At 46.4% G+C, this 22,100-nt stretch overlaps 1 protein-coding gene across 1 annotated transcript in view; it reads left to right on the top strand.

The window, feature by feature from the left end:
- Nucleotides 1-21,792, top strand: part of LOC311247892 (NT-3 growth factor receptor-like) — a gene marked incomplete at both ends in the record, with an annotated part of 40,930 nt that extends 19,138 nt beyond the window's left edge. Inside the window, 4 exons of the mRNA XM_084338869.1 lie at nucleotides 13,220-13,392; nucleotides 15,728-15,971; nucleotides 20,551-20,709; nucleotides 21,607-21,792. Coding sequence (XP_084194995.1) covers nucleotides 13,220-13,392; nucleotides 15,728-15,971; nucleotides 20,551-20,709; nucleotides 21,607-21,792 — 762 coding nt within the window. The remainder of the gene's footprint in view (nucleotides 1-13,219; nucleotides 13,393-15,727; nucleotides 15,972-20,550; nucleotides 20,710-21,606) is intronic.
- Nucleotides 21,793-22,100: the final 308 nt, after the last annotated feature.

Raw genomic sequence — 22,100 nt, 5'->3', positions numbered from 1 at the left:
GACACCCCCTTTATGGGAATGTGAGAACATACCCCCACAACAACATTGCCTGATACTAAGGGAGAATTGAGCGTGACCTCATGCAAAGGTGCATCCACAAATCCACCCCCAAAGCCCCGAACAACGACACCGGAATGCAAAGAAGAGTTTTCTGAAAACGGCAAAAACCCCTCCAGAATGAGGGACTGAAAAGCACCGGTATCTCTCCAAATTGTTATAGCCTGTTTGGACTCTAGTGCATTAGTCAGGGAAACAAATCCATTCATCATAAACCTTGAGGAACCCTCGAGCTCTTTGTCCACACATTTGATACTTCCCCCATCCCCATCTAACGTTGGCATAGGCGTTCTGCATATGGTTTCTACCAGAGCCACGGTTCTGACATTTTTCTGCTCAAGCACCGGGCACCCAGCAACGATATGACCAGGTTCTTTACAGTAGAAACAGATAATCCCTTCTGGGAATGCACCAGCAGAACCACCCCGCCTAGGAGGTGAAGTTAACTGACCAGCAGACACAGGTTTTGGGAAACGGCCCCCCTGACCAGGACGCCTATCCCCGGACTCACCACGGTAGTCCTCCAAAAACACGGACTTGTGTGTCAACACAAACTCATCAGCGAAGACAGCAGCGTCGCCTATCTTCGATACCTTACGCTCATTTAGATGTGTGGAAACAGTATCAGGAACACATCTTTTAAATTCCTCTAGGAGAATCAACTGCCTAAGCTGCTCTCTTGACTCTGCCTTCTGAGAAGTGCACCACCTGTCAAACAGGTTCTCCTTCTCCCTTCCAAATTCAACATAAGACTGCCCCTCCGACCTGCGATAACCTCTAAAACGCTGACGATAGGCCTCGGGGACCAACTCATAAGCCCTCAAAATGGAAGCTTTAACCAGCTCATAATCAGCGCTTTGTTCAAGGGACAGAGCAGTGTAGGCTTCTTGTGCCCTACCAACTAAAACACATTGCAGCAGCAGTGTCCAGGCGGTATCAGGCCACTTCAATGTGGTTGCCACCCGTTCAAAAAGGGGAAAATATCTTTCCACATCTTTCTCAAAAAATGGTGGCACCATCCTAATATTCCTGCCTACATCAAACCCGGAACGTGACTCTGGATGCAGAGCACCCGCCTGCAAGGCAGCATGCTTATATTCAAGCTCCTTCTGTGCACGCTCGTGCTCCAACAACATCTGTCTCTCCTTAAACTCACGCTCCTCACGCCTCTCTCTCTCCTTAAGCTCACGCTCCTCTCTCCTCTCCTCACGCTCTCGCTCTAGCTGCCTTTCCTTAAACTCCAACTCCCTTATCCTCCACTCACCCTCCACACCAGGTAATAGCGGAGACGCGCCAGACGAAGGAGGCTCCTCCACCCTCTCCTCAAGCACCTGCTCCCTAACGAGTAACACCCTTAACGCACTCAAGGCAGACGGCTTCAAACGTTTCTCCCCTGCAGAAAGCTCTACCCTGTAGTGTACAGCAAGTTCTAGCAGTTGTTCTTTGGAAAACTTCTCTAACAAGTCATGAGACAGGCGATCAACAAAGTCCCTGATGGAAGCCATTGTCACTGAACCAGCCACCCCAAGCTACACACCCTACCTCACAGTCACGAAGAACCACTAACGAACCACGAAGACCCCCCCAACAAACCACTGAAGAACCACGAAGAACCACTGAAGAACCATGAATAATGCTAAATGCCAATAATAACAACCAGAAGGGAATGCAGTGGAAATGTGAGCTCTACGGAGCGCACCTTTCTAGGTTGCAAAAAAAATAAAATAAAAAAAATACACCCACCCCAAATATACGTGTCATAGCAGGGTGTTAGGTGCTACCAGGTATGCTCACCAAATACTCAAACAAACAAAATAAATCCAACAAACAAATCCAAACAGGTGCGCCTTCTAACCTGATATGACTACATATGCTTCTACGTCTAAACTGCAGTCAAACCCGGCCCACCACATGTCTACCCTAAGAAACACTAAATCAAGCCCTACCACACTACCTGTGTTTTCTGGCCGCCCTAATCTACCTACCCTTAAACTAATGTCCTGTAGACCTAACTTTCTTCAACCACACCTGCTACCAGTCAAAGATCATATACCAATCATTTCATTGACCGCCCCAGGAGTATGTGGTGCACAGGACGCTAACCAACAACCAGAAAATAATGTCCCTATCTACATGTGGTGCCCACTAAACTATATATTTTAACAGCATAAGTAGTCACATCAAATTACAAACAAATACGGCATAATCACCTGCTTGATGAAATGGCTCAGCCCCCACGTTACACCATATGTAACAAACACCACCCAAACCATAATACCATGACACCCCGTGTAACACAAAAAAAAACCACCAAACAAAGTTCTAGGGGTATAAGATCCCGGACGAGCGCCCAACTGTTACGACCCTGGCTCATGTGCAAACCAACACCAAAACCCTGTGCTCTAACTCAAAGTGCTACTATCTCAAGGAACTATTAATCTAAATGTAAACTAAAGTACTAATGTGAATCCAACGGACAAGGACTGGAAGAACCTGACAGCTCTTTCTCTAAGCACAGACACTGCATGTGTGTTACTAGGTCTGCCTTTAAAGCTCCCAGCAGGTAACCAATCAGCACTAATTGGCTAATTGGCAGCCCTCACCTGCATGCCCCGTGACACAGGAGTAATCAGCTCCTGGTACATAACAGTGGTTTTGTATGCGACCCCAACAGCACGACACAGACAGGTAGATCAGAGTTAGCCAAAAACAAAGGGCGTATTTATTTGTACAACAGAAATGTGCAACACTGTTCCTTTAAGGACAAAATAGAATTGGAGAAAAAAGCAGCGTCCAGAAAATTTAGGGGAAAAATAGGAACGTCCCCTTTAAGGGAAAATGTCAATAGCACAAGGCAGAGTCCAGTAACGTAGAAATCAAACAGGATTTAGGGAAACACACGGAGGCGAACGAAAGCCCAGAGTCCAGGACTAACGACGATAAATGTTCAGGGGAAATAGTCTTATTTAAGACTCACCAGGAGCAACGTCGAATGGCAATTCAAAGGCACGGTCCACAAGGAAGAAGAGTGAGTGAACAGCAAACTCCATGGAACGGCAGGGAAGCGACAGGAGACCACAGGAGCACACGGCAGAAGAATGGTGGTGACAAGACGATCCGACAACGAATGATCTGCAGACAGCATATAAGAGTCCTCTCAACGAGCTGATTGGAATTCATCTCAGGTGCGTGATGTTAATTGACGCTGAGAAGCAAGCAGTGCTGGGCCAGCTCTCACAGTACCCCCCCCCTCCACAGGAGCCACCTGGCGACCTGCCCGGCCTCGGCTTGTCCGGATGGGAACGGTGAAAGTCGGTGATCAGGGCGGGGTCTATGATGAGCTGGCGGGAAACCCAGCTCCGTTCCTCGGGACCGTATCCCTCCCAGTCCACCAGATACTGGAACCCCCATCCTCAGCGTCGGATGTCCATGAGCCAGCGAACCCTCCACTGTGGGTGTCCATCCACCATCTCTGGAGGACGCGGATCTGGGGCAAGAGGCATCAGGGGACTGAGAGAGACAGGTTTTACACGGGACACATGAAACACAGGATGGATCTGCATGGAGGCTGGAAGCTTAAGACTCTTAAGCCGTGGGGCTGAGCACCTTCCGGATCTCAAAAGGACCGACGAACCGGGGGTTCAGCTTCTTGGCGGTGGATTGAAGTGGGAGATCTTTGGAGGATAGCCACACCCTCTGCCCTGGTTGGTATGCCGGCGCTGGGGTCCGGCATCGGTTAGCTCCCCGACTGGCGCGCTCCGATGCCCGGAGCAGAGCAGTCCTGGTGATCTCCCAGACGCCACGACACCGGTCGAGATGAATCTGCATGGAGGGAACTGCCACTTCCGACTCCTGTGCTGTGAAGAGAGGGGGTTGGTAGCCCAGAGATACCTCGAATGGCGAGAGGCCGGTGGCGGAGCTGACCAGGGAGTTGATGGCGTACTCGACCCAGGGGAGGAACCGGCTCCAGGATGCAGGCTTCTTGGTGGCAACACACCGGAGAGCAGACTCCACTCTCTGGTTCAGGAAGGAGAAGGTGCGGTGGACACCGGGGTGGCAGGCAAACCGGCTGGTGTGGCCCCATTGAAGAACCCGGGACCGGACAGAGTCGGGGACGAAGAGACGACGAAAAGGTACGTTGCTCGGAGCATGATGGAAATGTAAAGCACGCTTGACCATGGTCTTGATGCCCCAGGTGACCACTCCCACCTCCCTGGCCTCAGGGAGAATGGGAGTCGGATCCTCGGTAGTTGGATCCTCCTTGGTGTGTAGCCGGGACAGAGAGTCGGCCTTCATGTTGCGGGGCCCAGGGCGAAAGGTCAGCGAGAAAATCAACGTCCAGGAAGCTGGCCACTTGCCTGCCGGCCAGGCTGGATCATGTACGTAAGTTCGTAATGTCAGCCAGATGATACGGATCGTCCAACTGGAAGGCTGGCCCCCCCCAGCCAATGACGCCATTCCTCCAAGGCAGCTACCACTGCAAACAGATCCCGATTCCCTATGTCATAGTTCCTCTCAGCAGGAAGGAAACGGCGAGAGTAGAAGGCGCATGGATGGACTTTCTGGTCCGTCGCATACCGCTGAGACAGGATAGCCCCTAGTCCAGTATCGGAGGCGTCCACCTCCACAATGAACTGCCTCTTGGGGTCCGGGTGGAGCAAGACCGGGGCGGTGGTGAATCTGTTCTTGAGGGAACGGAATGCAGAGCAGGCTGCTGGAGACCAGTCGAAAGGCAGGGAGGGAGAGGTCAGCTTGGTAAGTGGCCCCGCCACTTGGCTGTAGTTCCGGATGAACCTCCGGTAAAAGTTTACAAAACCGAGGAAGCTCCTTCCGAGAAGAGGGCTCCGGCCACTCTACCACGGCCTGGATCTTGCGGGGGTCGGCTCGGATCTGGCCGCTCTCCACGATGAAGCCAAGGTAATCAACGGAATCGGAGTGGAAATGGCACTTCTCCGCCTTAACAAAGAGCCGGTTGCGGAGAAGCCGCTCAAGTACTCGGCGGACATGATGGACATGCTCCTCGAGAGTCTTGGAGAAGATGAGGATGTCGTCGAGGTAGACCACCACAAACTCATCGAGCAAGTCACGAAGGACGTCGTTCATGAGCACCTGGAATACCGCCGGAGCGTTGGTGAGGCCGAACGGCATTACCAGATACTCGTAATGACCCCTGGGAGTCTTGAAGGCGGTCTTCCACTCGTCGCCCTCTCGGATCCGGACCAGATGGTAGGCACTCCGGATATCCAGTTTAGTGAAGACGGTAGCCTGGGTGAGGGGCTCAAAGGTGGAGTTCATGAGAGGAAGAGGATACTTGTTCTTGATGGTGATCTCGTTGAGTTGGCGATAGTCAATGCAGGGCCGGAGACCTCCGTCCTTCTTCTTAACAAAAAAGAAGCCGGCCGCCACCAGGGATGACGAGGGCCGAATGAGGCCTGCTGTCCAGGACTCGGAGATGTACTCCTCCATCGCTGCCTTCTCTGGGACGGTCAGACTGTAAAGGCGGCTGCCGGGAAGGGGAGCCCCAGAGCGGAGGTTGATTGCACAGTCGTAAGGCCGATGAGGAGGAAGGGCCTGAGCCCGGGACTTGCTGAAAACCTCCCCGAGATTGTGGTAATCAGGAGGGATAGTAGAAAGGTCTGGAAGCGGGACACTAGGGGAACTCGAGGACGAAGGGCTGGGCGCAGCCTGAAGACACTGGGCATGAGAGGAGGGGCTCCACCCCATGATGGTGCCGGAGGATCAGGCGATGTGGGGCTCATGCTGCGCGAGCCAGGAACGACCCAGAACAACTGGGACTAAAGGAGACTCGGTAATAAAGAACTGGAGTTTCTCCACATGATTACCCACAATGGTGAGGAAGACAGGACAGGTGCGTTGAGTAATGTTGGCCAGGCGACGTTCGTCCAGCGTGAAGACCTACAAGGGCTTCTCAAGGGTCTCAAGTGGAATGTTGGCCTGGGAGACAAACTCAGAGTCCAGGAAACTCTCGTCAGCCTCCGAGTCAACGAGTGCACCCACCATAACCCGCTGGTTCGTCCAGGCCAGGGTAACGCTTGTCAAATGGTTCAGTGGTGCAGGGGTGTGGGAACAAGAAAAACGGCTCACCAGGATCTCCCGCGGTCCCAGCAAGCCTAGTCTTTTGCACGGTCCCCCCTGTTTTTTTTGCCTGGATTTAGGGACAACAAGGAGGGACTGGTCAGCAGACCTCAGAGACCGTGATGGGGTGTAGGGAGTGCAGGATCTCGGTGATGTAGGGTGGGGCCAGACCATTCATTGCTTTATAAGCAAACATCAGGATCTTAAAATGTACCCTAAACTGCACAGGCAGCCAATGAAGGGAGGCGAGGACAGGAGTGATCCTACTACAACTATCTGAACCGATGATAAAGATTGTTTGGGGAGCGGGGGTTATAATAGAGGACTCTGATTACGTCAACAAGTCAGATATAGTCAAATTCCATTGCACCTTCAATTTGTGAGCCCTAGTGTGTGTGTGTGTGTGTGTGTGTGTTTAATGGATGTGTGCATTCATGCTTGAAATATGATTCAGCTAAATTGCTTCAGTGTCAATGTGATTCTGTGTGTGTGTGCGCATGTGCGCACATGTGTGTGTGTGTGTGTGCGTGTGCGTGTGTGTAGTCATTCCTGTAAAGTGACTCGGAACTGCATCCTGCTCTGTGTATCCACTGATCTCAGAGCAGCTACAGACACTGTCTGTGACGTCAGTACCTCTGCTAGCAGCATCCTCTCATCACTTCCCATATTCAATGTTATAATATATATTTTATGTGTAAGTAATGTATTGCAAGTACTATATGTAGCTATATACCTGTATTCATTATGTATGTATTGATAGTACTATATGTATATACATGTATTGATAGTACTATATGTATATACCTGTATTCATTGTGTATGTATTGATAGTACTATATGTACATCCGGATTTCACCATCTTCACCTTCATCACCCCCCACACTGACCGCTTGCCTGGAGGAGACTACGGCGTGGATGAACCACAGGTTTCTACAGGTCAACAGCTCCAAAACTGAAGCCATGCTGGTCGGTACCCCACACCACCATCTCCTTCTCCGGCCAGGACATTCCCCTCTCCACCCTTGTCACTAACTTGGGCTTGAAAATGGACCCCCACCTCACATACGAGACCCACATCAAACACCTCTGCAAGACCTCTTTCTTTCACCTCAGGAACATCTCTAAACTCCGCTCCTCACTCACCCTGGCAGATTCTGAGAAACTCGTCCACGCCTTCGTCTCCTCCAGGCTGGACTATTGCAATGCACTCCTCATCGGGATCCCTAGTAAAATCATTCAAAAACTGCAATCCATCCAGAATAGCGCTGCTAGGATCCTGATGAGGGTGCGCAAACATGACCACATCACCCCCATCTTCAGATCACTACACTGGCTCCTCGAGGAACACAGGATCGAGTACAAGGTCTCCCTCCTCACTCACCAGTGCGTACACAGTGGTGCCCCTGCCTACCTCAAGGAACTCCTCACCCCCCAGTCCTCCTCACGCTCCCTCCAATCCGGCACAGCCTACCTCCTCAAAGCCCCCAGGACTAAGCTGCACACCATGGGCGATCGAGCCTTCTGCTCGGCCGTACCAAGACTGTGGAATGCTCTCCCCAACCACCTGAGAGCACCACAAACTGTTGACACTTTTAAACGTGGACTCAAGCTACTTGTTCTTCTTTTTTTATATATCTATTTTATTCTTTTAACTCTGTAGCACTCTGAGATTCTCAGGAATGTAGGGTGTGTTACAAATGAAATGTATTATTATTATTATTATTATTATTATTATTATTATTATTATTATTATTATTATTATTATTATTATTATTATTATTATTATTATTATTATTACATTATTATTATAATAATAATAATAATAATTATTATTATTATTATTATTATTATTATTATTATTATTATTATTATTATTATTATTATTATTATTATTATTATTATTATTATTATTATTATTATTATTATTATTATTATTATTATTATTATTATTATTATTATTATTATTATTATTATTATTATTATTATTATTATGTATATACCTGTATTCATTGTGTATGTATTGGTATATACCTGTATTCATTGTGTATGTATTGATAGTACTATATGTAGCTATAAGTACTCGAGTTGAGGGGGGATGAGGGGGGATGGCATCCCCCCTGAAATAAAAACAGTCAATATCACCCCATCTAAAACGGCCATCCCCCCATCAAGAATTAAGGATGTCCGATATTATCGGCCTACCGATATTATCGGCCGATATCGGCATTAAAATGTGATATCGGAAAATATCGGTATCGGTTTTCAAAAAAAATAAATGTTTTTTATATTTTTTTATTTTTTTACATTTCTATAACCTTTATTTACCCAGGCAAGCAAGTAAGAACTAATTCTGATTTTACTTTATTGTCAAAAGTATGCATAATGTTGTGTTAATTCCACAACAAGAGATATGTAATGTTAATTACCTGAAATTATTAAATTTTTTAGGGGGGGAAACCCTGCATATATCGGTATCGGTTGATATCGGTTGATATTGGTTGATATCGGTATCGGAAATTAAGAGTTGGACAATATCGGTATAGGTAAAAAAGCCAATATCGAGCATCCCTAATCAGAATGTTTATAGAAATTCCCGTGGGCCATCCTGTCCTCAGTCACGAGAGCACTCGCAAATATCACTGTTGATTGACAGTGGCACAGTGGCACGAGACCACTGCACAAGACCCGCGAAAATATCAGAATGTTTCATAAAAATTCCTGCGGTACTGGCCATACTGTCAGTGCGCGTCTTCTGACAGCTGTCGGTGGCTTAGCGCAGCCAGTTACGGTCATCAATATCGTAATCGCCAAACGACCAGGAGGACAGCATGATCTAAGGGACATGTTTAAAAAGGCTCAAGACAAATTGTTTTGTTCGAGAAGGGACAGAAAGAACCAAAGCTTATAAAGCTTATCTGGTCCTGCCCCTTCCTTACAATATCATATTATTATGTAATAAGTTATCTATCAATAGTTAACTAACATAGCTAGCTAAACCATGAGGACTTGGATGTCTTTAATCAGGCTAGCATTTGTGTCAGCTAATCATCAGAAAAAGATTAATTGTCCCCCCCAATACTATGTGCTATCAAGAGTAGTGTATCTACTCCCACTCTGTAATTATAGTTTTGAAATACTCCTAAAAGTTTCATTTGCGTATTCAAATCATTAACATGTTCTACCGGGGGACGATGGCCCCGGACCTCCCTACTCTGCGTCCCCCCCCAAACTTGTCATAAGATCTGCAGCCCTGACCATCCGCCCTGGTTTTTTTTCACAACTTGAGTACTAGCTATATACCTGTATTCATTATGTATGTATTGATAGTACTATATGTACACACACCACTGAGGATAAACGGGGCTACCGTGGACAGGGTGAGCAGCTTCAAGTACCTGGGGGTCCACATCTCAGAGGATATTTTTTTTTGTGTCTACTTTTCTCCCCATTTTTCAATTTTTCTCCCATCCCAATTTCGTATTATCCAATTCTTCCCTCCCCTGTCTCGAACGTTGCTAGACCATGCCTCCCACTGGACGGCTGCAATGTGGACGAAGCCTTGCATCACGTGTCCCCTCCGGTACACGAGGAGGCAGCCGTCGCATCTTTTCACCTGTACAGCGCGATCGCTCAGTGGCAAGGAGTAACGCGTGGGAGGCTCACGCTGCCCCCGTTACTTCCTGATTCTGCTGTACAGGCGCACCAACCGACCTGTAGGAGTCGCTGTCCACAACGTCCGATCCCCACCCACCGGCTTTCCCACCCCCTAATACTGCCAATTGTATTAGTATGAACGACCAGCCAAGCCGGAAAAAACGGCGAGAGCTGGGCTCGAACCCAGCATATCCTGCGTTAGTGGCAAGCGCCTTGCCCACTGCGCCACTTAACCGCCCAAAAAAAGAATGTTTATTTAAAAAAATTTAAGCACATGTATAGTCAATTGGTCCTGTTGTTCAGCCTCACAATGCTATTTGATAGTAAATGTGTTTATATGTCCCACCCTCTGGCCTCTGAAGTTGCTAATGTCTTTTTAATTTGGGCCTCACAGGGTTAACCTCTTAAGCCCGAGATATACAGTAAAAGTGTATATTTTCAGCATTACGTTTGTTTACCAATGATTTTAACTGTTATTAGTGAAATATAAGATTATAAAAATCTCAGGGCATTGAGTCGGAAACCGGCGCATATTGACAGGAGGAAGTGGCACAGCCAAAAGTGAGTGTAGTCTTTTGAAGGAGGAGACTCAGGGCTTTTGAATTTCGAAAAACTACCCTACCCAGCTCACACCAGCCCCTGTCAATCATCTGATTTCTGGATTTACTTTTTTATTTCTCTTATTTTTTGGGATTATCTCCCACAAACCTGAACGTTATTGCCATAAAACAAAACGCAGTTAGTTTATCTACCTTTCTGTGAACGTCTTGCAAAAAGCGGTGTTGCAATACGATGAAAAATGGTGGAGAAATTTACATTATAAAAAAGATGGCAGAATTCAGTACTGTATCTACAAAACCTTCTGTTTAATCATCTTCCCTTTATTAATTTGCTTAGATTTTTCAGGTCTGGTCAATTTTAGCATGGTGTTATTCACAGTCAAAGATAACAATTGTTTTTTTTAAATAGAATTGATATTCTCCTTTGGTTCATTACAATTTACTCAAGCCTAGTAACAGACACACTATTTCTGACACTGATCCATATGGTCCCTAGATTCAGATACCAAGAACATGCAATTTTTTTTAAAATGTTTATTCTACGTCCTTATGGAATGAGTGACATAAAAAAAAAAATAAGAATAATAATAAGAATAATAATAATTATAATATATATATAATTTTTTTTATGGATGGAAGAGCCACACATTGACGGGCATAGAGCCGCATGCGGCTCGCGAGCCGCGGGTTGGCCACCCCTGCTTTACACAATGAAAGGTCACTTTTAAAACAAGAACAGGAGTGGTTCTTGTATAGCAAATAGATGGATAGCAAGCTAGCATAAGGACGCATAGTATAACTAGATATTGTATAGTATAGCATTGTATAGCAGTGTACATAAGACCCAGTGCCTCATCCGTAGCTAACAGTGTATTGCACTATCACAGGACCTAGCATGTCTTACCATGCTTTGTAAAACTCATGTACATATAACTGATATGTCTTACTTATTACTTGTATTATTGCACAAATGTCGCATTCTCATCCTATTGGATTCTTATTATTGTATTATGCACAATTGTTGTGGGCAAGACCCCTTTATTTCACTGTATACTTGTATGCCGTGACAAATACAACTCTTGACTTGACTTGACTTGATGTATATACCCAGGGCTTGACATTAACTTTTTGGCTCACTAGCCACTGTGGCTAGTGGTTTTACAAAGTCACTAGCCACTCAGCATTTTCACCAGCCAAAAATCCCCACACTCGCACGCGCCCCCACGCAAAAAAATTCAGTAGTATGGTGTGTGATAAAATAACATCTAATCCAATAACACCTGTCCCCACCCGAACATCCCACCCACCCAGACAGTCACACTTTACATTCTCTGTTCCTGTGTAGCTATTTGTGTAATGACAGTATAACAAGTATTGTACTTAGTCATTGTTGCAATGTACTTACTGCATTGAGTATGTAATTACAAAAACGAAGTACAAACTTAATTAATGAAATTGTAGAGCACTGTGATATATTGTTACCAATATTTGCTTTGATGTCTAGTCCTCTATTCAGTGTGTGTGTGTGTGTGTGTGTGTGTGTGTGTGTGTGTGTGTGTGTGTGTGTGTGTGTGTGTGTGTGTGTGTGTGTGTGTGTGTGTGTGTGTGTGTGTGTGTGTGTGTGTGTGTGTGTGTGTGTGTGTGTGTGTGTGTGAGAGAGAGAGAGAGAGAGAGAGAGAGAGAGAGAGAGAGAGAGAGAGAGAGAGAGAGAGAGAGAGAGAGAGAGAGAGAGAGAGAGAGAGAGAGAGAGAGGAGAGGGAGAGGGAGAGGGAGAGGGAGGCATCTGGGGCAGCTGTCCATGGTGCTGAGAGCTAAGTCAGAGACGCAGTGATAATGTGCAGCATATATTTGCGAGTGCTATCTTGACTGAGAGGGTGGCCAGGACTGTGTTAGTTGCCCTTATGCTTCTTAATGTTAAATGAATGTGGCTAGCTAGCTAACAAACACTGTAATATTAGTTTAATAATACACGTTATTGTTACATAGCTTAATTAACGTGCATAACATACCTGCGTTAAGCAACTTGTATTCCGCTGGGAAAGCATCAGCATCACTGCATACACGTTGTTTAATCCAAACGTCCATTCGGAAAACGTTGTATTATGAAACCAGTATGAGACGCTGTGTTTTTTTAACGTTTCAATTCAGAAAGTTGATGCTCCGAAAGCCAACTTGTGGTGTCGCTCAATGAGGAAGTGGGCACGGTTTCAGGTTTCACAGTACCACATGGCTTTTTTGTTTATCCCGTCATTCAGCGAATATCAGGGTGATGATCAGAGCCAATCAGAGGCAGATCAGGGCTGGTCTTTGCATAATGCACGTGTTATAGCCAATCAAAGGGAGATATATATTATTTTTAGAACGCACATGGCCACGGGGAAAAAGACGCTAAACACACGCACATACACACAGACAGACAGACAGACCTTTCATAGAAAAAAAGTCACCCGCCACTGTGGCGGGTAGAATGACGTAGTTACCCGCCACAGCCGAATTCTACCCGCATTTGGCGGGTGGCCGGTGTTAATGTCAAGCCCTGTATATACCTGTATGATTTGTGTATGTATTGATAGTACTATATGTATATACTGTACCTGTATTCGTTGTGCATGTATTGATAGTATTGGGTTTGGTCAGTAAAGTCTCTAAAGTCTAAAGCTGGTTTTAGATAGAAGGTTATCTGTGGGAGAGCGCTGTAAATTCTCTCTCTCTCTCTCGCTCTCTCTCTCTCTCTCTCTCTCCTCTCTCTCTCTCTCTCTCTCCTCTCTTCTCTCCTCTCTCTCTCTCTCTCCTCTCTCTCTCTCTCTCTCTCTCTCTCTTCTCTCTCTCTCTTCTCTCTCTCTCTCTCTCAGACTCTGAAGGATCCCACCATGGCAGCCAGGAAGGATTTCCAGCGGGAGGCTGAGTTGCTGACCAACCTGCAACATGAGCACATAGTGAAGTTTTACGGCGTGTGTGTCGACGGAGATCCTCTGATCATGGTGTTCGAATACATGAAGCATGGAGACCTCAACAAGTTCCTCAGGTGAACTCTTATTTAATATCAGACCTCAACAAGTTCCTCAGGTGAACTCTTATTTAATGTCAGACCTCAACAAGTTCCTCAGGTGAACTCTTATTTAATATCAGACCTCATTATGTTCCTCAGGTGAACTCTTATTTAATATCAGACCTCAACAAGTTCCTCAGGTGAACTCTTATTTAATATCAGACCTCATTATGTTCTTCAGGTGAACTCATATTTAATATCAGACCTCATTATGTTCTTCAGGTGAATTCTTATTTAATATCAGACTTCATTATGTTCTTCAGGTGAACTCATATTTAATATCAGACCTCAACAAGTTCCTCAGGTGAACTCTTATTTAATATCAGACCTCAACAAGTTCCTCAGGTGAACTCTTATTTAATATCAGACCTCAACAAGTTCCTCATGTGAACTCTTATTTAATATCAGACTTCATTATGTTCCTCAGGTGAACTCTTATTTAATATCAGACCTCAACAAGTTCCTCAGGTGAACTCTTATTTTAATATCAGACCTCAACAAGTTCCTCAGGTGAACTCTTATTTAATATCAGACCTCATTATGTTCTTCAGGTGAACTCATATTTAATATCAGACCTCATTATGTTCTTCAGGTGAACTCATATTTAATATCAGACCTCATTATGTTCTTCAGGTGAATTCTTATTTAATATCAGACCTCATTATGTTCTTCAGGTGAACTCATATTAATATCAGACCTCAACAAGTTCCTCAGGTGAACTCTTATTTAATATCAGACCTCATTATGTTCTTCAGGTGAACTCATATTTAATATCAGACCTCATTATGTTCTTCAGGTGAACTCATATTTAATATCAGACCTCAACAAGTTCTTCAGGTGAACTCTTATTTAATATCAGACCTCATTATGTTCTTCAGGTGAACTCATATTTAATATCAGACCTCATTATGTTCTTCAGGTGAATTCTTATTTAATATCAGACTTCATTATGTTCTTCAGGTGAACTCTTATTTAATATCAGACCTCATTATGTTCTTCAGGTGAATTCTTATTTAATATCAGACCTCATTATGTTCTTCAGGTGAACTCATATTTAATATCAGACCTCAACAAGTTCCTCAGGTGAACTCTTATTTAATATCAGACCTCAACAAGTTCCTCAGGTGAACTCATATTTAATATCAGACCTCATTATGTTCTTCAGGTGAACTCATATTTAATATCAGACCTCATTATGTTCCTCAGGTAAACTCTTATTTAATATCAGACCTCATCAAGTTCCTCAGGTGAACTCTTATTTAATATCAGACCTCATCAATTTCTTCAGGTAAACTCTTATTTAATATCAGACCTCAACAAGTTCTTCAGGTAAACTCTTATTTATTATCAGACCTCATCAATTTCTTCAGGTAAACTCTTATTTAATATCAGACCTCAACAAGTTCTTCAGGTGAACTCTTATTTAATATCAGACCTCAACAAGTTCTTCAGGTGAACTCTTATTTAATATCAGACCTTATCAAGTTCCTCAGATGCACAAAATGGATTATTATGGTGTGGCTGGGTAGTGTTGAGGTGTCTACATGTGTGTGAGGGGTGAGGCAGGCGGGGATAGGTGATTCAAAGGGAGGGGCTGGGGAAGGGTGAAGGAGGGAGTATAATGTCGGACATCTCTAACTAAGAGAGGTTCAAAATGTCCGCTAGCGTCATCTGAATCAGACGGATTCTTTGAGAGCCCCCCCCCTCCGCCCAGCTCAAAGACCCCCCCCAGACCCAGCTCAAAGACCCCCCCTGTGAATCAGAGATGTTCCAGTAGCTCTTAACTTCTTCCAATCACCTCTCCTCTCACCTCTCCTCTCTCCTCTCTCATCTCTCCTCTCTCTCCTCTCCTCTCTCCTCTCTCTTCTCTCCTCTCACCTCTCCTCTGACCTCTCCTCTCTCATCTCTCCTCTCTCTCCTCTCCTCTCTCCTCTCTCCTCTCTCCTCCCTCCCCTCTCCTCTCTCTTCTCCTCTCTCCCCTCTCCTCTCTCCTATCACCTCTCTCCTCTCTCCTCTCTCCTCTCTCCTCTCTCCTCTCCTCTCACCTCTCCCCTCTCTCCTCTCTCCTCTCCTCTCCCATCTCTCCTCTCTCCTCTCCTCTTACCTCTCTCCTCTCTCCTCTCTTTCGCACCTCTCCCCTCTCTCCTCTCCTCTCACTCTCCCCTCTCTCTCCTCTCCTCTCTCCTCTCTCCCCTCTCATCTCTCCTATCACCTCTCCCCTCTCTCCTCTCTCATCTCTCTTTCGCACCTCTCTCCTCTCTCTCTCGCTCCTCTCTCCTCTCTCCTCTCTCCTCTCCGCCTCCTTCCTCAGAGCTCACGGCCCAGATGCCCTGATCCTGGTTGATGGACAGCCGTTGCAGACCAACGGGGAACTGGGTTTGTCCCAGATGCTCCACATAGCCAGTCAGATCGCAGGAGGGATGATCTACCTGGCCTCCCAGCATTTCGTCCACCGAGACCTCGCCACCCGGAACTGCCTGGTGGGCAACGGACTGCTGGTCAAGATAGGAGACTTCGGGATGTCACGGGACATCTACAGCACAGACTACTATAGGGTAAGATACCTTTAAATATGAAGTACAGGTCAAGATAGGAGACTTTGGAATGTCACAGGACATCGACAGCAGATAGGGTAAGATACCTAAAGCCAAGTGTCGCACCAACATGACACTAGACATGTTTCGCAAAACATTCAATATCGTTGGAACCATTTGTGATAAAGACTAAATTGTATCCGAATCGGGAGATTCTCTTCTCTCTGTAAAAGTGTAAAGTCTATCTCTCCGTCACTGACAGTGCACGGAAGTACGGCCTAGAATCTTAAATATCTAGATAGATTATTTTCTCTTGTGAATGCCGACTGCATCTAATCTGCTGTATCTATATTATCGATATCGATATCTGTCACAGAGCTTTTAGCCTATAGCCTACAGTATAGCCAATGGAAATGCTAGAAATGGTCACGTGGGCTGGGAGAATCAATGTAAAACTCCTATGGTTTCTCTATACCCCAGTGCGCTCCGCAGATCGGGGCGCTAGACAGCCTGCACGTGACGGAGGATAGAGAGAGGCGCTTGTCCCTGGTTTGATAATAAAATGGCAAAAGGTAAAAAGAGGTGTAACGTTCAACAAGCACTGTTGTGGATGTTGAGGACGATCCAGATAATATAAATGAAAGGACTCAGAAAGCTGGGACAACAATCACAGTGAAGGATGTGATGTGTGTGAAGTGTGGTGGATGCTGGAGGGAATGATTCGCTGGTCAAGTAGTTGGTTGTTACAAATGTATTGGGTTCTTAACAGGAGTTTGGCTTCCGAAGACCCGACCGGAAGTCCTGGCCTGGGGAACCCGGAAGTGGCTCCCAGATTCACATTGTAGGTCGACCTTTATACATGTTGAGCGGGTGTGGTCAGGTAACAAGGTGGGAAGGATGATAGGAGGAGGAGACAGGAGGGGCGGGGATAGGTGATTCAAAGGGAGGGGGAAGGGTGAAGGAGGAAGGAGGGGTGAGACAGGAGGGGGGGTGAGGGAGGGAAGAGGGGTGAGACAGGAGGGGGGGGGGTGAAGGAGGGAGGAGGGGTGAGACAGGAGTGGGGGGGGGGTGAAGGAGGGAGGAGGGGTGAGACAGGTGGGGATAGTTGATTCAAAGGGAGGGGCTGGGGAAGGGGGAAGGAGGGAGGAGGGGTGAGACAGGAGGGGGGGGGTGAAGGAGGGAAGAGGGGTGAGACAGGTGGGGATAGTTGATTCAAAGGGAGGGGCTGGGGAAGGGGGAAGGAGGGATGATAATATCGGACATCTCTAACTAAGATAGGTTCAAAATGTCCGTTAGCGTCATCTGAATCAGACGGATTCTTTGATTATTGACATTTCCACTAAATGTATTAATCTAGCTACTAACTGGGGAGACTGATAAATTACAGATAAAGGAATATAGCAGGGCGATGGGTTACGATAGTTAACCTCACGCTAAACGGGGATTCCCAGTTAAACTGAGCGTCAAACCCCAGTCCTGTCGCAGCCGGTCAATGTCTGAAAACGTTTGGAGCAAATTTCCAAACAGACGTTATTTGGACGAACTGACTACATATTTGGAATCTAAATGGGTAAATTCTCGCCTGAAGAAATAGGGAGCATGTCTATGTTCCCCGGGTCCTATGTTCCCCGGGTTCTATGTTCCCCGCTTTGATTGATTGATAGATTGAAAATTTTAGACCACCAGCCCTGATTCCAAACTCTAACCTTAACCAGTTTGAACGAGGGCCTAACATAGGGATGATCCCAAAAAATATTACAACTGTATAATAATGGCCCTAGGTCGTACGTTAAAACAGCGTTTGTCCTTGGTAAATAGTCGGCATCTTTATATATACATATACATGCATTTCTTTGATTTCTGTAGTGGTTGTTTTAGAAGTGTATATCTTTATTCTGGAAAGGTTTTGCATATAAACTTTAAAAAGGAAATCCATCAAGGATAAGGGCTAGTATAGAGGTGAACACAAGCAGTATTTACAGAGCTAATCTAGCAGAGCAAGCCGGGTAAAAACGAACACCAGCTGTATTCACAGAACTAAGCTAGCAGAGCAAGCTGGCTAAAAACGAACACCAGCAGTATTCACAGAGCTAAGCTAGCAGAACAAGCCGGCTAAAAACGAACACCAGCAGTATTCACAGAGCTAAGCTAGCAGAACAAGCCGGCTAAAAACGAACACCAGCTGTATTCACAGAGCTAAGCTAGCAGAACAAGTCGGCTAAAAACGAACACCAGCAGTATTCACAGAACTAAGCTAGCAGAGCAAGCCGGCTAAAAACAAATACCAGCTGTATTCACAGAAATAAGCTAGCAGAGCAAGCCGACTAAAAACAAATACCAGCAGTATTCAGCCAATTACCGTCGGTAGTGTGATAGTAAAGGGTTAACCTTCTGTAGTGTGGCAGTGAAAGGGTTAAAAGCAACTTCATACAACTGACCACGTGAATGGTAAATGGCTGCATTTATATAGCGCTTTTATCCAAAGCATTTTGTTCCTCACATTTTACCCATCCACTCACACATTCACACACCGATGGCGGAGGTGACCATGCAAGGTGCCAACCTGCTCATCGGGAGCAGTTAGGGGTTAAGTGTCTTGCTCAAGGACACATCGACACGCTGCCGGGGAGGAGTCGGAATCGAACTGGGAACCTACGGATTGCCAGACGACTGCTCTACCTCCTGAGCCACTGTCGCCCCATTGAACCCAAGCGCCAGACCGCCTAGTTCCTAGTTCAGAATATAGTTTCCTAAAATGCAAGAGGCAAAAAGCAAATCCTGGATTCAGATTGAGTACTAGAACCTCCTTAAAACACACACACTAATAACATAAGATGCATTATATAGCTGTACTCACGCCCTAGCTGGTAGACACTCAAGTATGCCCACTCCCTGGCCAAATACTGTATAATCAGGAATAAATCCACAGGGAAATCTTTATGTGCAAAGATTGAAGGTGCCTTACAACGTAGATGCAATATGTTTAGGTCTCAAGACGCCACAAGGTTATGAATTTACCTGTGTGGACATTTTTTTTTATCGATTTGATTGACACTTTTAATGACTTATATTCTCATTTTATATTGAAGAATTTACACCATCCGTACGGGTAAATGAATAACCTCACACACCTAGAGACCTATATCACATCTGTGTTGTGAAGGAACCTTCAATCTCTGGACATAAAGATTTCCCTATGGATTTATTCCTGACTGCATTTGTCCAGGGAGTGGGACTGGTCGTGTTTCTCTTGCTGACGTCCACAGGCCTTCAACAGCAAGGTGCACCAAAGCAGAAGAGACATACTGTATAACCTTCAGCACCTACGTTCATTTATCAACTCAACAGTAGAGAAACTTTTGACATTTTGACTTCTTACATGACATTTGAAATGTATTAGAAGGATAAACCCCTTGAGATATGCTATCTCGTTTTCGAGGGGGTCCTTAAAAAACGTTATCTTTATCATAGTGATCGTATGGAATCACAGATGAATAATTGAGTCCATCATGCCCACATAGGATTTATCAAGACACATTTGTCACCTGACAATAATGTATCATCTATTTGCATGTCATACATGTGTCTATGGACATTGTTTCACCCTGTGCCATCTTATCCTTAGATGCAGACAAAGCCTTTGAATGCTCTAATGCTCTAATAGGATCATTTATGGATGGTCCTGGATTGTTTTGAATTGGGTTTGGAATTAAACTAAATGCCCCAGTCCACGCTCCTGCTGCCAAGGTTGTCCTTTAACACTTTGAATGCCGCCACCCTGTTACTCCCCAACTCTACCCAGTTACCCCCCCACCCTGTTACTCCCCAACATGTTACCTCCACCCTGTTACCCCCCACCATGTTACTCCCCAACTCTACCCTGTTACCCCCCACCCTGTTACTCCCCAACATGTTACCTCCACCCTGTTACCCACCCTGTTAGCTCCACCCTATTACCTCCACCCTGTTACACCCCGCCCTGTTACCCCCACCCTGTTACCCCCCACCATGTTACTCCCCAACTCTACCCTGTTACCCCCCACCCTGTTACTCCCCAACATGTTACCTCCACCCTGTTACCCACCCTGTTAGCTCCACCCTATTACCTCCACCCTGTTACACCCCGCCCTGTTACACCCCACCCTGTTACCCCCCACCATGTTACCCCCCACCTTGTTACCCCACCACCCTGTTACCCCCCGCCCTGTTACCTCTACCCTGTTACCTCCACCCTGTTACCCCCCCAACATGTTACCCCCCACCCTGTTATCTCCACCCTGTTATCCTCCACCATGTTACCCCCCAACCTGTTACCTCCCACCTTGTTACATCCACCCTGTTACCCCCACCCTGTTACCACCCTGTTACCCCCCACACCCTGTTACCCCCACCCTGTTACCCCCACCATGTTACCACCCTGTTACCCCCCACCCTGTTGCCTCCACCCTGTTACCTCCACCCTGTTACCTCCACCATGTTACCCCCCATCCTGTTACCCCCCATCCTGTTACCCCCCACCCTGAGGTAGGAGGTTACACTATGCGGCTGGGTTATATATGTGTTTATATATATATGTGTATATATGTGTTTCTATGTACAGGTGGGAGGTCACACCATGCTGCCTATCCGCTGGATGCCCCCAGAGAGCATCATGTACAGGAAGTTCACCACGGAGAGCGACGTCTGGAGCTTTGGAGTCATCCTCTGGGAGATCTTCACCTACGGGAAGCAGCCATGGTTCCAGCTGGCCAACAATGAGGTGGGCTATAGGTTAAAGGGCAAGGGTCAAGAGGTCAACAGCCCTGGTGTGGGGTAAGATAATCTCATTCTAGGTGAAATCTGTCAAAGGTTAACAGCCCTGGTTCTAGCTGGTCAACAAGGAAGTGGGCTAGGTTAGAGGTTAAAGGTAGAGTCTGTAATTCCGTCAAACCGCAACCTCTAGACACAAAAATAAAACATTATTTAAATAGTTTGTTTTGGTCTGATGTGATGGTTGGAGTTTAGTCATTTAATATAGTGTGAGTGTGTCCAGACCTCTCTTAGCAGAGCCTGAGGTGTGGCCAGCAGTAGACGCCTCCAGACCTCTCTCTCAGAGCCTGAGGTGTGGCCAGCAGTAGACGCCTCCAGACCTCTCTCTCAGAGCCTGAGGTGTGGCCAGCAGTAGATGCTTCCAGACCTCTCTTAGCAGAGACTGAGGTGTGGCCAGCAGTAGCAACCCCTCCCCCATCCCCACTCAACTCAGACCAGACATTTTATTTTTTTAATTGCATGGTGCAATGCCAAACCTCTGAAGCTGTTTTATATATACGGCACATTTAGCCACTCTCGTGTTCATATGGTTGTGTTTACCTCCGCCTGAGTAACGCCCTCCTTTTGATGACGGAGGGCGGTGGAACGTTGGTTCTCCTTAAATAGGTGTAAACGCGGGCTGGTTCGTCAGAGAGCACCAAGGTTCAGAGGCTCCAGAACGAAGCCGGAGCTTGAACCGGAGCCCTGCCGGTGTGAAAGGGGCTACAGTGTATAACACAGGGCCGGGTGCTTGAACGCCCCAGGGTGTGTCCTAAGGAGGTGTATGACTCTCTCTCTTCCTCTCTCCCTCCCTCTCTGTCTATCTCTCTCTCTCTCTCTCTCTCTCTCTCTCTCTCTCTCTCTCCAGGTGATAGAGTGTATCACACAGGGCCGTGTGCTCGAACGCCCCAGGGTGTGTCCTAAGGAGGTGTACGACATGATGCTGGGCTGCTGGCAGAGGGAACCACAGCAACGCCTCAACGTGAAGGAGATTCAGAAGATCCTGTTCACCATGATGAAGGCCACGCCCATCTACCTGGACATACTGGGTTAGGCCACGCCCATCTACCTGGACATACTGGGCTAGGCCACGCCCATCTACCTGGACATACTGGGTTAGGCCACGCCCATCTACCTGGACATACTGGGCTAGGCCACGCCCATCTACCTGGACATACTGGGCTAGGCCACGCCCATCTACCTGGACATACTGGGATAGGCCACGCCCATCTAACTGGACATACTAGGATAAGCCACGCCCATCTATTTGGACATACTGGGATAAAGATGGAATAGATCTGACCGGACTGGACTTACACAATGGCTTGGAATGGAACTTAATAATTAATAAATTGGATGGGA

The sequence above is a fragment of the Notolepis coatsorum genome (assembly GCF_963971535.1).
Source record: "Notolepis coatsorum genome assembly, contig: SCAFFOLD_278, whole genome shotgun sequence".
Taxonomy (NCBI): domain Eukaryota; kingdom Metazoa; phylum Chordata; class Actinopteri; order Aulopiformes; family Paralepididae; genus Notolepis; species Notolepis coatsorum.
Note: the sequence above shows the minus strand (reverse complement) of the source record. Positions and strands in the feature narration are given on the sequence as shown.